We start from the raw sequence: 14884 nt of genomic DNA, 5'->3' as shown, positions 1-14884 counted from the left end.
TTTCTGCAAAAGAACAACATTAACACAAACAGTAAAATATGGTGGTGGTAGTGTGATGGTTTGGGGATGTTTTGCTGCTTCAGGATGTGGAAGACTTGCTGTGATAAATAGAACCATGAATGCTGCTGCTACCTGAGGGAGAATCTCAATCGGTTGTTGGTTACTTTAAGCTGAGACAAAGTCAGGTTCTGCAGTTGGACAATAATCCAAAACACCCCAGCAAGTCCACCTCTCAATGGCGGAAGACAAAAAAATAAGATATATTTTTCAAGAACAGTAGATATATTTAGCTTATTTGCTGTAAAATTGACAGTATCAGCAAGCCTGCTTCAAATCTCTCAATGCTGATGGTACAGTTTGTGTATTTTGGTGACTGCCTGCGCAGGTTGTTTGTATAAAAGTGTCAAAAAGATGACAAGCTGACTCAATGCTGACTTTCCTGTCATCAAACATTCGGTGCTGATCTGACTTCACCCCTTGGCCTTGAGTCATTCACCATTTTTGGAGCGAGGGGGTCTACATTGTCTCAGAGTTTCCTTTGTTATTTAAAAACGCGGAGCGCCCACCGCTCTGGGATTGGACTGTACACTTGATAAGGGGAGGCAGGGATAGTTTGGGATGTGCAAGAGCACTGGTCTACTGTGGTCTGCACTGGTCTGCTGGGGAGCAGAGCGAGGACTGCTTTTGAGCACAATACTCAAGCACGGAGAGAAAAGAGGGGGAGAGTTGCAGCCAAGGAGACCAGAGAAAAACTCAAATCCCCAACTCTGCAAAGAGGAGAACCATACACAAAAGCATTCTTGGCTTTCACTTTTAAGGAAGAAAACACAAAAGGCCCCAGGAGCCACACCGTTTACTTCAAATTTGGGCAGAAAGGCGTGACGGGACAGCATCGCTCTGGTTTTCATCACACTGCATGAATGATAACTAGACGTGCATCTACAAAGTAAAAGGATGGGCGCTACCATGAGGATCGCGTGTTTGCTGCTGTCACTGAGTGAGTATGTGTTGTCCACACTTTGCATGCTTACAATGAGAGCAACAGGTGCAGTCTGCACACGCACGGGATGCACGTTGTGCTAAAAAGTTCCAATAAATGTGCACATGTATACGTCTGCATGTTAAGGTGCATGGATAATATTTTATTTTATTTTTTACATTTGTGTGCCTCCTTTAAAACCTGTGTTAGTGTACATTGTACATTACATAATGTTGTCATTGACCATGCTATGGCTGCACAATACATAATGGGAACCAATACAAGAAAAATTTAAAGATTTGATTGTATCATACCATTGATTGTATTTTGAGCCACTTGCGTACAGAGATAATTGATAAAATTATTACTTAATATTGAAAATATATATTTAAAATATTTTTACATTTGTTAAACTATGCTCAATAAATATAAAAAATGTTAAATACATGTATATAAATATTGAAGAAAAATATAAACATACACAAATATATATTTATACTCATATATTACCAATAAATGTTGATAAAAATATTTTTTAAACTACATTTAGATGATAAAATAAAATATTTTTTTAAATTGTTTAATTTTTCCCTTTATAAATGTTTAAGTAAATACAATTCAAATTAAAAATACTGCATAAGGCACACAATAATGTATTCCAGAAGTGGTCGTGTGGGTCTGCTTTAATGCTCATGACGTGTGTTTGCACATTTATTTTGCACTGTGTATTCACTACATGTGAGCGACAATGCAAACATGACAATCACATTATAACAGCAACATCATGCTGAAAAGCGTACAACTCCCACGCCTGTGTGTGACAGTTGGCGGAGCTCTTTATTTTAAGATGCGTAGCAAAGCCTCCTTTTATTTTTGCACAGCTGTGCCCTGTATGCAATCCGTCTGAAAGTGGTTGGCATTAAATCCAATGGGCTCAGCAGAACTAAGAGCTGGAACATCTGCCCCCTTCAGTGAGGGGCTTCTCATTGCTCCTCCCACTTAAGACACACAGCGTGAATAATGAAGTGGACCCATGACCGCCCACCCCCGACCCCTCTCCTCGCCACCCCCCTTCCCTGGCTGCTAAGTAGTTTTTCTTTAATTATGCACCTGCCTCGCTCTCTCCACAACAGTAAGTGAATTCAGATGCGGGGGCTTTTATTTTACTGTCCTGGGAAAAAGCAATGTGTGACACAAACCCTCCCACCCTTGCCCAAAAAAAACACAACTGAAAGCCTATCAGCACGACAAAAACATCTAAATATAGAAGGCCTGTGCGAACATGCATGGCTGTGTGTGCCTTTGCAACGTCACATTATCACATGAAAGCTGGACTCATAATATTGGCATTAATTTGCATGTAATCCCACAAAAAATTATGCAATATTTATTTGATCATTGTATAATAAATTTATTACAAAATATATTTATTAATATATTATGACATGTTAAAAATATGTTATGCACTATATTTTGTCTTGTTTTTAATATTACTGCATAATATTTTTGTAATATATATAATGAAAAATAAAAATGTTCTCATATACTTTTACAATATATATTACATTACAAAAATAATATTTTCAATATTATATTATTGACATGTTCAAAATCTATTATTATTGACCTTTTTTTAAAGTTATTTTCCTATATGTGTATATTTTTTAAAAATATTACTATTTTTGATATTACAAAACAATAGACTTTCATATTTAATGATGAATTGGCTGACACTCTTGTTGGAAGTGTTTTTAAGGCAAATATTATTACCATAGAAACAATATTGGGCTTCTGTTTTTTATGGTAATATTTGTAGTCAAAAATCAAATTTTACTTTGCTCCAAAATTCCTCTATTAAACATTTGGACACTTATCAGTCCTGTGCAGGACTTCCTGACCCCATGTAGACCATGTCTCCTCTCCTTTTTGGGGGTTGTGTGACCTGTCCATTTCCTACAAGATAACAGGCGGTAGAGGGAGGATGGTGTATAGGAGGGATGTAGGAGGTCGTTGAGACGCACTCTGCTTGGCACATTGGCTTGGTGTCTTTGCTGAACATTGGAAGAACAATAGATGGACAGGAAATCATCTTTTTATCAACATCCTGGTTCCCAAGGAGGGTGTGGTGGGAGGAGATGACCATGAAAAGGCCGCCATGTAGGAGAAAACATTATGAACTAGAAAAGACCATCATAGACATAGACAAAGACTGTCTTTATTGTCATTGCACAATAACACAGCAGTGAAATTGCCAACGAATTCTCGTTGCCTGGCTCCCGTATAATAATAAATAATAAATAATAATGTGGAGAATAAACATGTAGCATTGTCTCGTTACAGCTGTCAGCTCATTCGTATATAGTCTTCCTTGATTCAATTTTCATTACTTGATGTGCTGACTATGCTTACCCCCAGCTCTTTTAAACTTTTCCCATATGCACTATGACTGAGCAACACGTTCATTAGGATGCTGCAATGACGTCAGCCTCCCTCTGGGCTCTGGGTTCCTTCTAGGTGAGGGAGGCAGCATTGCAGTACTATCCACCTTTTTCTGTACTGCTTGTCCTCCAAAGAAATGCTTTGCTCAAACAAAATACATTATCGAAACATTTTTAAATGTTTTTATTTTAAACTCATATTGGTACGTTTGGAGTGTTAAGTTGCTGTGTGATGAATTTATAATGACGTTGTGAGTCAAACTGTTATACTGTTATACAGTATATACTGACCTACTGCACTTTCCAGTGGGCTGACAAACTTGTGTGCACTACAATATGCAATTATTATTATGACGAAGACACACCGGAATTTATGGTGAACTAATTTAAAAATTAGAATGTGCCTATGGCAAAAAAACCCCAGCTGTGAGCCACATTTTGGACGCCGCTGTCTTCAGGGTTAAAAAGTGACTGCTTGTGCATATTAGGGGTGTTACATTGAACGTTTATCATGAGCGCAGCTAGTACAAATACACATACCAATGAGGTTTCCAAGGACAGGGAGTGAGTGTGTGTGGTCAGTGATTTCCATTTGGGGGTTAAATTTACAGCCTCTCTTCATGTTCTCGCCTCCCTTTCACTTGTCTTGCTCTTTATTCACACCAAGTGTTTTTCACTTAAGCGCCTCCCATCACCGCGCAGTGGTAAGCCCCCTCCCTCCCTTGACTGCCATCGTTTGCATGAGCGCACGACGTCTTTGTGCGGGGGTGTCACCAAATTAATGGGAAAAGTTTGTCCAACTGGCTCTTTAACTGCACAATTGTGGCTAATTGTGCATCAATCTTGGGCTGCAGTCGCACTTCTTGGCACGGCAGACTGACAATTGGCTTGGCATTCACACGAACACACTCATAAATATGTCTTGTTCTAGACTTGTATAGACCTGACCTCATCATTCCCTAATTGAACCGCAATCTTTTCACCGTATTCACTAACAAAGTAGTGAAAATAAAATAAAACATAGCATTACCTTTGACAGACGTAAATAATAATAACAATATGATGAAATACAAAAAAAACATATACAAGTTTTTAATAATACATTATTTTAAAAATATATATAATAAAGTGGCCATTTTTGACTTAAAAAAATTAAATAATACCTGTACAACAAAAATACTAAATGTACAAACCAAAAAAAGCTTAATCTTACAACTACAATAAATTAATAAAGAATACAATATAAATAAACGCAGATAGACTAACACTGGTCTACACATTTTAAGGTTGATCTCCTTCTGAGATAAAAGTGGCTAATTTATTCATTTATTTTGATAAGATGAACTGTGCTTGGTTAGCTAATGTCCATTCGTCCATTTTCGATACCGCTTATCTGGGTCACGGGCATGCTGGAGCCTATCCCAGCTGTCTTTGAGCGAGAGCCGGGGTACACCCTGGACTGGTCGCCAGCCAATCACAGGTCACATATAGACAAACAACCATTCACACTCACATTCATACCTATGGACAATTTGGAGTCACCAATGATAGCTAATGTATTCAAGATATTTCCTGTTATTGTTAGGTAACAATACCATAGGTTCCTTGATAATAATACAATTTATAGGTATATGTAGTGCTGGACTACAGGTGACAAGTGTATATTGTGTGTGTGGGTTCTTGCATGGTAAGTAAGGAACATGTGTTTGAGGTCAAAACAACCTAAGGTGGAGATAATCAATCACTCAATGCATGATGATGGTTGTCTTGAGGAGGTGTCATCTTTGGCGAAATACTCTCAATTCATTGCGTATTATGTAATGCTGTAGTGAGTTTCTCTTAGTCAGAGCACTGGGGAGAAGAGGAGGCAGAAGGTCTGATAAGCGATGAGCCCGTGCCTGGCTGCACCAGTCTCCACTTGACCACTGATCTACAAACAGCCAACACCTTCATATGTATCTGTCATACAACTGACAGTTGGTTTACATGCACAACCTGCAAAATAACCACTGATAATGGAGTCTAAGATACACGCTGGGCCAGTAGTTGTGATTTTGTATGGAAAAAAATGATCATGCTATCATACATTCATCATGGTTGCTTTCCACGGTAATACATCAAAATGTCATCAGTGATTCTTTGTGGTGATACGATGTAAGAGATGGGCGGAGGTCACAATCCAGAGAGGTGGTGGATCCAGACGCCATTGTTCTGGGGACGTGGACTCAGGCATGGATTGTCACATTGTCTCGTACACACACAAAAGGCGTGGTGCTTACAGGTTTATTGTATGCAGCATCCTGCCACTGTGACTATAAATAGAGCGACAGATGAAGATGGATGTCTCAGGCGTTTCAGACAGTCGGAATGTTATTGAATTGTTATTATTGTGAATCCATTTTAAGCCTTTTTAATTGATTAAAATAAATTATTTATTAAAACAATAGTATAATAAATACAACAACAAGGAATATACAATTATGAATTCTTTTTTCAATGCTTGAAATATTATTATATTCACATTTTAAAACACTTCATGTTGGTAAAATACTCTTAAATATATTTTCTAATTTAAAAAAATGAACAATTCACTAAAATTTAATTAAAAATAATTTTAAATACTTAATATGTTTGTTTATAAAAGCCTAAAAATAAATGTAAATTATTAACTTACTAAACAATATATGCACATTATTATTATTATGTCATAAAACAATAAATAATATATATATATAATATATATTTTTATTATTTATATTGTATAAGTTATTTGGTGTTTATTCATTAAATTAAGCAATGTTAACACAAATGTAAATGTATCCTATATATTATGTGCCATAACCAGATAATTCACCTTTATATAATACATGAAAAGTCATATATAATAAGTAAGTTATAAGTAATATATATAAGTAATATACGTATGTATATGCTATAATATACAGTGTAAACCAGAGGTAGGGAACCTATGGCTCGGGAGCCAGGTAGGGCTCTTTTGATGACTGTATCTGGCTCTCAAGCATTTCTTACCACAATAAAAATTTATTTTTGCTAACATTTTAAAGTAAACCATCACAGAAATGACTGTTCAACAACTTTCTTATGCATTTTAATTCGTCCATCTATATTCTGCTGCAATACGTCCAACCATATCTATCTTTCCTGATGATATTTTCCAGGTCAAACACCAAAACTTGATTATTACTGGGTAATGCTGTAGTCTACCTCGGTCATTGAGATGTCAAAAAAAACATGTAAATGTAAACTTTCCTCCTTTAGTCAAATAGCTAAAGCTGCAGAACCAAGCCTTCTGACGAAGATGGCCAAAAGAATGAAATACGTCTACGGAGTACGGTGCAAAACTATGCAGCAGCAGAAGTTGTATTAATGGCAACAAGTATTTGATTTATTATTAGACACTGCGCTGCTCACGAAAGTGTGCTGGCCACACCCCATTGGCGTGGGGTAGTGTGCCTGGTCTACGTAATTAGAGCCCATTATCTAAAACTGTTGGTCTTACATAAAAATGCACACATTTTATTGCATTCAATGTTTAAAAAAATGTATATGGCTCTCACAGATACATATTTTAAAATATCTGGCCTTCATGGCTCTCTTCGCCAAAAAGGTTCCCGACCCCTGGTGTAAACTGTCACGAGCGGGCTTGCGAGCTTAGCGATGCGACCCCAGGATGCAGAGAGCGGGACCAAAAATGTAGGTACAAGGGATTTAATGGCGTTTAAGCAATGTAGACAGCAACTCCAGGCAAACCAAAAACAAAGACAATGAAGCCACAAACGAAAGAGCACACACCTGAACTAAATAGGGAGAGTGGAAATTAGAGACAGGTGTGTGAAATGAGTCAGAGAGAAAGCAGAAGGGAACAATAAAGGAAGTAGTACCAAAATAAGGGCATGAACAGAGGCAAGGAGGGAAACTAAAGGAGCTGTCACGAGAGGGTGACGCCCACATCGTGACAGTAAACAATATTATGAGAGCCAATGGAAGAGCACAGATGTTAATATATTGTCAGATTAGTGCACTGCCCATAAGTGGCCAAAATATAACAAAAAAGGAAATTTAATTATTCAGTAATTGTGATTATTATTATTACTATAATTTTGCATTATGTTTAATTTGCAGGTGTTTTATGTCAAAAAGTGAGCTCAGACAATGAGAGTGCTTTTTCCGTGGCCACCGAAACGTTGGATGCTGCCGTCATCCCAGTAGAGGAAGTTGTTCCAGCCACCCAAGTGCCAACAGTTGACATCGTACACGCAAACAGAACAGATGTAGAAATGGAGCCCAATGAAACAGTAACGCAGCCAAATGACGGGCAGAAAACGTCTTTACCACCCGACTCTGTGGTCATCGTTCCGACTGACACGAAGGCTACCACTGCCAAGGTAGGAGACGGCACCGAAGTAGCGGACACCGCTGAGGGAGAGGACAACCCTGGGGTTGCAAACGGTGCGGAGGGAGCAGACCCGGCCGAGGTAGCAGATCCTGCTAAGGTAGCAGCCCCCACCGAAGTTGCGGACGGTGACGCAGACGGCGCCAAAGTAGAAGACACCGCCACAGAGGCTGCCGAGGTAGCAGACACCGCCGCTGATGCTGCAAAGGTTACAGAAGCTGCCAAGGTCACAGGTGTACCAGCTACTACTCAACCATATGCGCCAACCAACACAAATGATCCTCATCTCTTTACTACGCTACCAATTGTTGCCCAAACCACAATCCTACCAAAAGTAACCTTCCAAGTGGCGGGGTCTTCCGACTCCACCACAACACAAATGGCAGAAGCGCCTCCCCAGACAACAAGAACCTCAGCCACTGATAAAGTTGTATTGCTAGGCAATGAAGGGACGACCAAAGCTACCTCCACGCCAAATCATCAACCAGTAACGCATGGTATCTTCATTTCCAAGACCGACCTAGCAAATACCAAAGCAGGTAAGATCTTTATACGGTACTTCCTGTTGTTGAGATGCTTAAACCATTTAGCTTTGTTATAGGTGATAAAGTAAATAATGATTACATGTAATACTATACACTTCTGATTACAATTTTGAGACCAGTTGAAAAACTGCAGGGATTTACATTGTGCACAGTTGGACCTTAAGGTAGTTCTAAGGAGAGCTTCAACATTTGTTCGGGCATACTTGATGCTAGTGTTTATAGGAGGCTAGTGGGAATGTTGCACCAGGTGGTGAAGATGGCTTCACGGAGATGGCATCCACTGTCTGGAGCTGATGTCCATTTTCGTAAACTTCCCTTAACCATCCCACAAATGTTCTCAATTGGATTTAGATCAGGGGAACATGCAGGATGGTCCAAAATGGTAAGGTTGAATGGAGCATTTTCAGGAAAGTGTATTGTTCGGTGAATCCTATTAAACCCCCATTTAATACAAGTTACTGTTGCAACCTCACTTCCTGTTCACTCGCTACTCAGCTCCCCTGGGGAACACATTTACAGCAACACACACGAACACAAGTGTTATTTATGTCTAAAATGGCTTAGTTATTCTTATGATGTGTATTGGGTGTATATGGGTGTTATTTCATATATGGGGGGCTCTAATAAACAGGTTTTCTTTGGTACCAATTAACTGGGACAAACAGGGTATTGCCATATAACTTTTATAAAAGGTTATCACATTCCATTACTCTGTCACCAATAGATTACAGTATCAATGTAACATTTGTGTTTTATTTACTTGTATTTTCTTGGTTTACTGGCACAGACGAAACCACTGCCACTATCCCCAGGGAGACAGCAGCAGCATCTAGGACCCCAGAGCCAGCCAAGAGGATAGCGACCACCATCCTGACCCCAACCACACCTACTATTGTTGAGGCCTGGCCTGCTGAGGCCAACACAAATCCCAAGACGTTTTCGGTAAGACATAATGGCACAGCAGGGAGTAGATTGTATTCATTGGCTTTTTGACTATCAATGCAATAATGGGTTTCTTTTTCGCTCTAGTACTCATTGAACAGTGGACAAGAGGTATGGCTTTGTCTTATATACGGCTGTAGCTGAAATTAAATACATTTTGCACCCTATTCTCGTTTAATAGCATATAACTTCATTCCAATGACTTACACTGACCTTTAAATGTGCCAGATTGACACATGTGTGCTTTTGCTTACCTGCTTCTGAAGGAGGAAGAGAAAGAGCTCATGGAGGTGTGCAGGCGCCTGATGGGGAACTTGAAAGACGGAAACTGCACGCTGACGTGGCGCCACCATAATGGCAAACTGATCTTTGACTGCGTGGAGATCAACGGCAAAGGTACAGCCGTGCGCCGATGAGTTATGTTGGGAATAAAGTGCATATGAACTAACAATACATTATACTTTGCAGTTAAAACAGCTCTTGCTACTCAGTATTATGAAGAAACAACCAAGGTGAAGTGCTGAAGATGTGCTCAGGTAAAGCACAGTAATGCCTCAGCTGACATTTCCTGTGTGTTTTCCCCATGTAAAGAAACCAACAGATAACAAAACGCTGATTGCCATCTTGGCGTCGTGTGGTGCCCTGTTGATTATGATCGTCATCCTGGCCGTGTGTGCATCACACCACCGCAAGCCCTACAGTGAAAACCAGGTATATGGAAAAAATTATCGATCGCATAATTTTTCTCGATAATCGGTCAATACGGATGTGCGGCTGATCGATCGGGGCATCCCTAGTACTTGAAGGAATAGCTTGGATTATTTTAACATGAAGTTGTATGTCATCCCCGTCAGCATTGTAGTGCATCAAAGGTGACTTACCCGCTAATTAGTCCCGTGAGTCGAGTTCTGGTTGGACTTCGGTGATTTAGTTGGTGGGGCCACTTCAATCAAAAGAGTAATACAGGGGTGGGCAAATATTTTGACTCGTGGACCACATTGAGTTAACAAAATTGTCCAGGGGGACAGAACATAACACACACACTACAGTGGTATGAAAAAGTATCTGAACCTTTTGGAATTTCTCACATTAATGCATTAAATCACCATCAAATGTGATCTGATCTTTGTCAAAATCATACAGATGAAAAAACAGTGTCTGCTTTAACTAAAACCACCCAAACATGTATAGGTTTTCATATTTTAATGAGAATAGCATGCAAACAATGACAGAAGGGGGAGGAATAAGTAACTGAACCCTCTACCTAAGGAGACTTAAAGAGCAATTGAAACCAATTTTTACCAAACTATTTAAGTCAGGTGTGTGCCCAATCACTGATGAGTGGCTTAAAGCTGCCCTGTGCACTATAAAACACACACCTGGTAAGAATTGTCTTGATGAGAAGCATTGTCTGATGTGCACCATGGTTCGCTCAAAAGAGCTGTCTGGAGACCTGCGATCAAGAATTGTTGATTTGTATAAAGCTGGGAAAGGATACAAAATCATCTCTAAAAGGCTGGATGTTCATCAATCGACAGTCAGAGAAGATGTCTACAAATGGAGAGAGTTTGGCACTGTAAATTCTCTCCCAAGGAGTGGCCGTCCACCAAAGATGACGCCAAAAGTTCAGCGCAGAATACTCAGAGAGGTAAAAAAGAACCCTAGAGTGTCTGCTAAAGACTTACAGAAATCACTGGCACAGTCCAATATCTCTGTGCACACATCAACTATATGTAAAACAATGGCCAAGAATGGTGTTCATGGGAGGACTCCACGGAGGAAGCCACTGCTGTCTAAAAAAAACCATTGTTGCTCGTTTAATGTTCGCAAAAAGTCACTTGGACACTCTTGGAACACTTGGAACACACAACGTCATGTGTGGAGGAAAAATGGAACAGCTCACCAACATCAACACCTCATCCCCACGTGAAGCATGGTGGAGGATGCATCATGGTTTGGGGCTGTTTTGCTGCCTCAGGGCCTGGACAACTTGCAATCATTCATGGAAAAATGAATTCAAAAGTTTATCAGCATGTTTTGCAGGAAAACCTGAGGCCGTCTGTCAAACAGTTGAAGCTAAAAAGAGGATGGATGCTGCAACAAGACAATGATCCAAAACACCGAAGTAAATCAACTTCAGAATGGTTTCAGAACAACAAAATACAGGTTCTGGAGTGGCCAAGTCAAAGTCCAGACTTGAACCCCATTGAGATGCTGTGGCGATTCATGCCAGACATCCCAGGAATCTGACTTTACTACAGCATTTTTGTAAAGAAGAATGGGCCAAGATTAGTCCTGATCGATGTGCCAGACTGATCTGCAGCTACAGGAAGCGTCTGGTTGAAGTTATTGCTGCCAAGGGGGGGGGCACAAAATATTAAATGTGATGGTTCAGTTACTTATTCCTCCCCCGTCATTGTTTGCATGCTATCATCATTAAAATATGAAAACCTATAAATGTTTGGGTGGTTTTAGTTAAAGCAGACACTGTTTTCTCATCTGTGTGATTTTGACAAAGATCAGATCACATTTGATGGTGATTTTATGCAGAAATGTGAGAAATTCCAAAAGGTTCAGATACTTTTTCATACCACTGTATTTTATGCTTATAATTTTCCTTGAATTATTTGTCTAATTTTATCTGTAAAAGGGTTATACTATCAGCTCTATGTTCTCATGTCAATTTTTTCAGGAGCACTTTAAACATCAGACCACTCAAACTATGTAATTTAATTTGACACTTTTTTTTTTTTTTTACTAAATAAGACATCCGACTTGCAAGTCATGTTGCCAGTTTGTATGTTAAAAGTTGAAATACTTAGACAGCAACTGGCGGGCCGGATTCAAACACTTGGTGGGCCGCATGTGGCCCCCGGGCTGTAGTTTGCCCAACCCTGGAGTAATAGGTTTCCATCACAAAAAAAGCCCCCATGAAAAAACTTACTTTCTCTTCAGTGGTATCCATTGTTGTGTATGAAGACTTCATCCAACCTGCAGTCATAACATCATGATCCGCCAATGTAAACACTGTATGTTTTTTTTTAATGGAAAATGCCCTATCATACTCACCAGCAACACCTGACAGAGGAGCTTCACACGGTGGAGAACGGTTACCATGACAACCCCACGCTGGAGGTGATGGAGGTGCAGCCAGAGATGCAGGAGAAGAAGGTGGCGCTAAACGGTGACTTCAATGACAGCTGGATCGTCCCCATCGACAACCTCCTCAAGGAGGACGTCCCCGACGAGGAGGACACACACCTGTAAGCAAGATGACGCCTGACACGGCTGTACATTCATGCACCATATATTTTTTTGTATTAAAAACATGCAAAGTCAGCCTTTTAATGACATTTGCCATGAGATGAGAGACCCTGTGGACTACAAAGTGGGATGGCTTTGTCCTGTATACCCCCCCCCCACGATTTCCCAACTCGACTAAAAAGGTTCCTTTTTGCTGATATAGTGGTCTCTTTAAGTGAACACTGTAAATATATTTTTGCATTATTTTTGCTAAAGTTGGACAAGTCATTTTTTGACACAAGCACATTCTCAAAATGTATTCAATGATTCCCTTTAAACCAATCAAAACAATGTATACAATGGTGTGAAAAAGCGACCCGTCCCCCTTCCTGAGTTCTTATTCGTTTTGCATGTTTGTCATACTGAATATTTCAGCTCAACAAACAAAATGTAGTTTTTAAATGGAAAAAAGGAGGGAAAAAATTCCACACTTACAGTTCAAGTGACTGCCCCTAAACCTAATAACCGCCTGGGCCACCCTGAGCAGCAACAACTGCAATCAAGAGTTTGCGATAACTTGCAAAGAGTCTCCTACATCACGTTTTTTTAAGTCTACTGGGCCGCGAAGCAACAAAACAGCCCCAAACCATTACACTCCCACCACCATATTTTACTGTTCTGTTCTTTTTCTGAAATGTGGTGTTACCTTAATGCCGGATGGAATGATCCAAAAAATGTAAGTTTTGTCTCCTCATACCATAAAGTATTTTCCCAAAGGTCTTAGTGGATCATTAAGATGAATGTTTGTTTGTTCAGCAGTGGTTTTGGTCTTGGAACTTAACTGGAAGCCCAGTGTCTTACTTATGGTAGAGTCATGAACACTGACCTTAACCGAGGTAAGTGAAGCCTGCAGTTCTTTGGATATTGATGTGAGGTCTTTGTGACCTCTTGAATGGGTCGTAGCCTTGTTCTGGGAGTCATTTTGGTTGGCCGGTCACTGCCTGGAAAGTTCACCACAGTTCTGTTGTCAGGCAGGTCCTATTTAAGTGTATTCATTCATTCATTCATTCATTTTCTACCGCTTTTTCCTCACAAGGGTCGCGGGGGTGCTGGAGCCTATCCAAGCTGTCTTCGGGCGAGAGGCGGGGTACACCCTGGACTGGTCGCCAGCCAATCACAGGGCACATACAGTGCATCCGGAAAGTATTCACAGCGCTTCACTTTTTCTACATTTTGTCATGTTACAGCCTCATTCCAAACTGTATTAAATTAATCTCTTACCTCAAAATTCTACACAAAATACTCCATTATGACAATGTGAAAACAGTTTTTTTTTACATGTTTTGAATTTATTAAAAATAGAAAACAAAAAAATCAAATTATAAGTATTCACAGCCTTTGCTTAATACTTTGTTGATCCACCTTTGGCAGCAATTACAGCCTCAAGTCTTTTTGAATATGATCCCACAAGTTTAGCACACCTATCTTTAGGCAGTTTTGCCCATTCTTCTTTGCAATAAGTCTCAAGCTCCATCAGGTTGGATGGGAGACGTCTGTGCACAGCCATTTTCAGATCTCTCCAGAGAAGTTTGATTGGATTCAAGTCTGGACTCTGGCTGGGCCACTCCAGGACATTCACAGAGTGGTTCTGAAGCCAATCTTTTGAGATCTTGGCTGTGCGCTAATGTCTACTGTCTATATGGTCAAGGTACATGACCAGTCTACTGAGGTCAAGAGCGCTCTGGAGCAGGTTTTCATCCAGGATATCTCTAAATATTGCTGCATTCATTTTCCTTCTATCCTGACTAGTCTGCCAGTTCCTGCTGCTGAAAAACATCCCCACAGCATGATGCTGCCACCACCATGCTTCACTGTAGGGATGGTATTGGCCTGGTGATGAGCAGTGCCTGGTTTCCTCCAAACATGGCGCCTGGCATTCACACCAGTTCAATCTTTGTCTCATCAGACCAGAGAATTTTGTTTCTCATGGTCTGAGAGTCATTCAGGTGCTTTTTGGCAAATTCCAGACGGGCTGCCATGTTCCTTTTACTAAGGAGTGGCTTTCGTCTGGCCACTCTACCATACAGGCCTGATTGGTGGATTGCTGCAGAGATGGTTGTCCTTCTGGAAGGCTCTCCTCTCTCCAGAGAGGAATGCTAGAGCTCTGACAGAGTGACCATCGGGGCCTTGGTCACCTCCCTGACTGAGGCCCTTCTTCCTCGATCGCTCAGTTTAGAAGGCCGGCCAGCTCTAGGAAGAGTCCTGGTGGTTCCAAACGTCTTCCATTTACGAATAATGGAGGCCACTGTGCTCATTGGGACCT

The 14884-nt window shown here is 40.3% G+C and overlaps 1 protein-coding gene across 1 annotated transcript; it reads left to right on the top strand.

The window, feature by feature from the left end:
* Positions 1-597: 597 nt before the first annotated feature.
* On the top strand, positions 598-12937 carry podxl (podocalyxin-like). The gene is made up of 8 exons (XM_078797998.1): positions 598-997; positions 7561-8370; positions 9164-9318; positions 9406-9429; positions 9585-9714; positions 9787-9830; positions 9910-10029; positions 12391-12937. The coding sequence occupies exons 1-8, from the start codon at positions 955-957 to the stop codon at positions 12583-12585; spliced, it is 1521 nt and encodes a 506-aa protein (XP_078654124.1). The 5' UTR covers positions 598-954; the 3' UTR covers positions 12586-12937.
* Positions 12938-14884: the final 1947 nt, after the last annotated feature.

This window comes from Doryrhamphus excisus, linkage group LG2 (genome assembly GCF_037039965.1).
Source record: "Doryrhamphus excisus strain RoL-2023G ecotype Guam linkage group LG2, RoL_Dexc_Guam_v1.1, whole genome shotgun sequence".
Classification (NCBI taxonomy): domain Eukaryota; kingdom Metazoa; phylum Chordata; class Actinopteri; order Syngnathiformes; family Syngnathidae; genus Doryrhamphus; species Doryrhamphus excisus.
The sequence above is the reverse complement of the archived record's forward strand: the minus strand, read 5'-3'. Positions and strand labels throughout refer to the sequence as shown.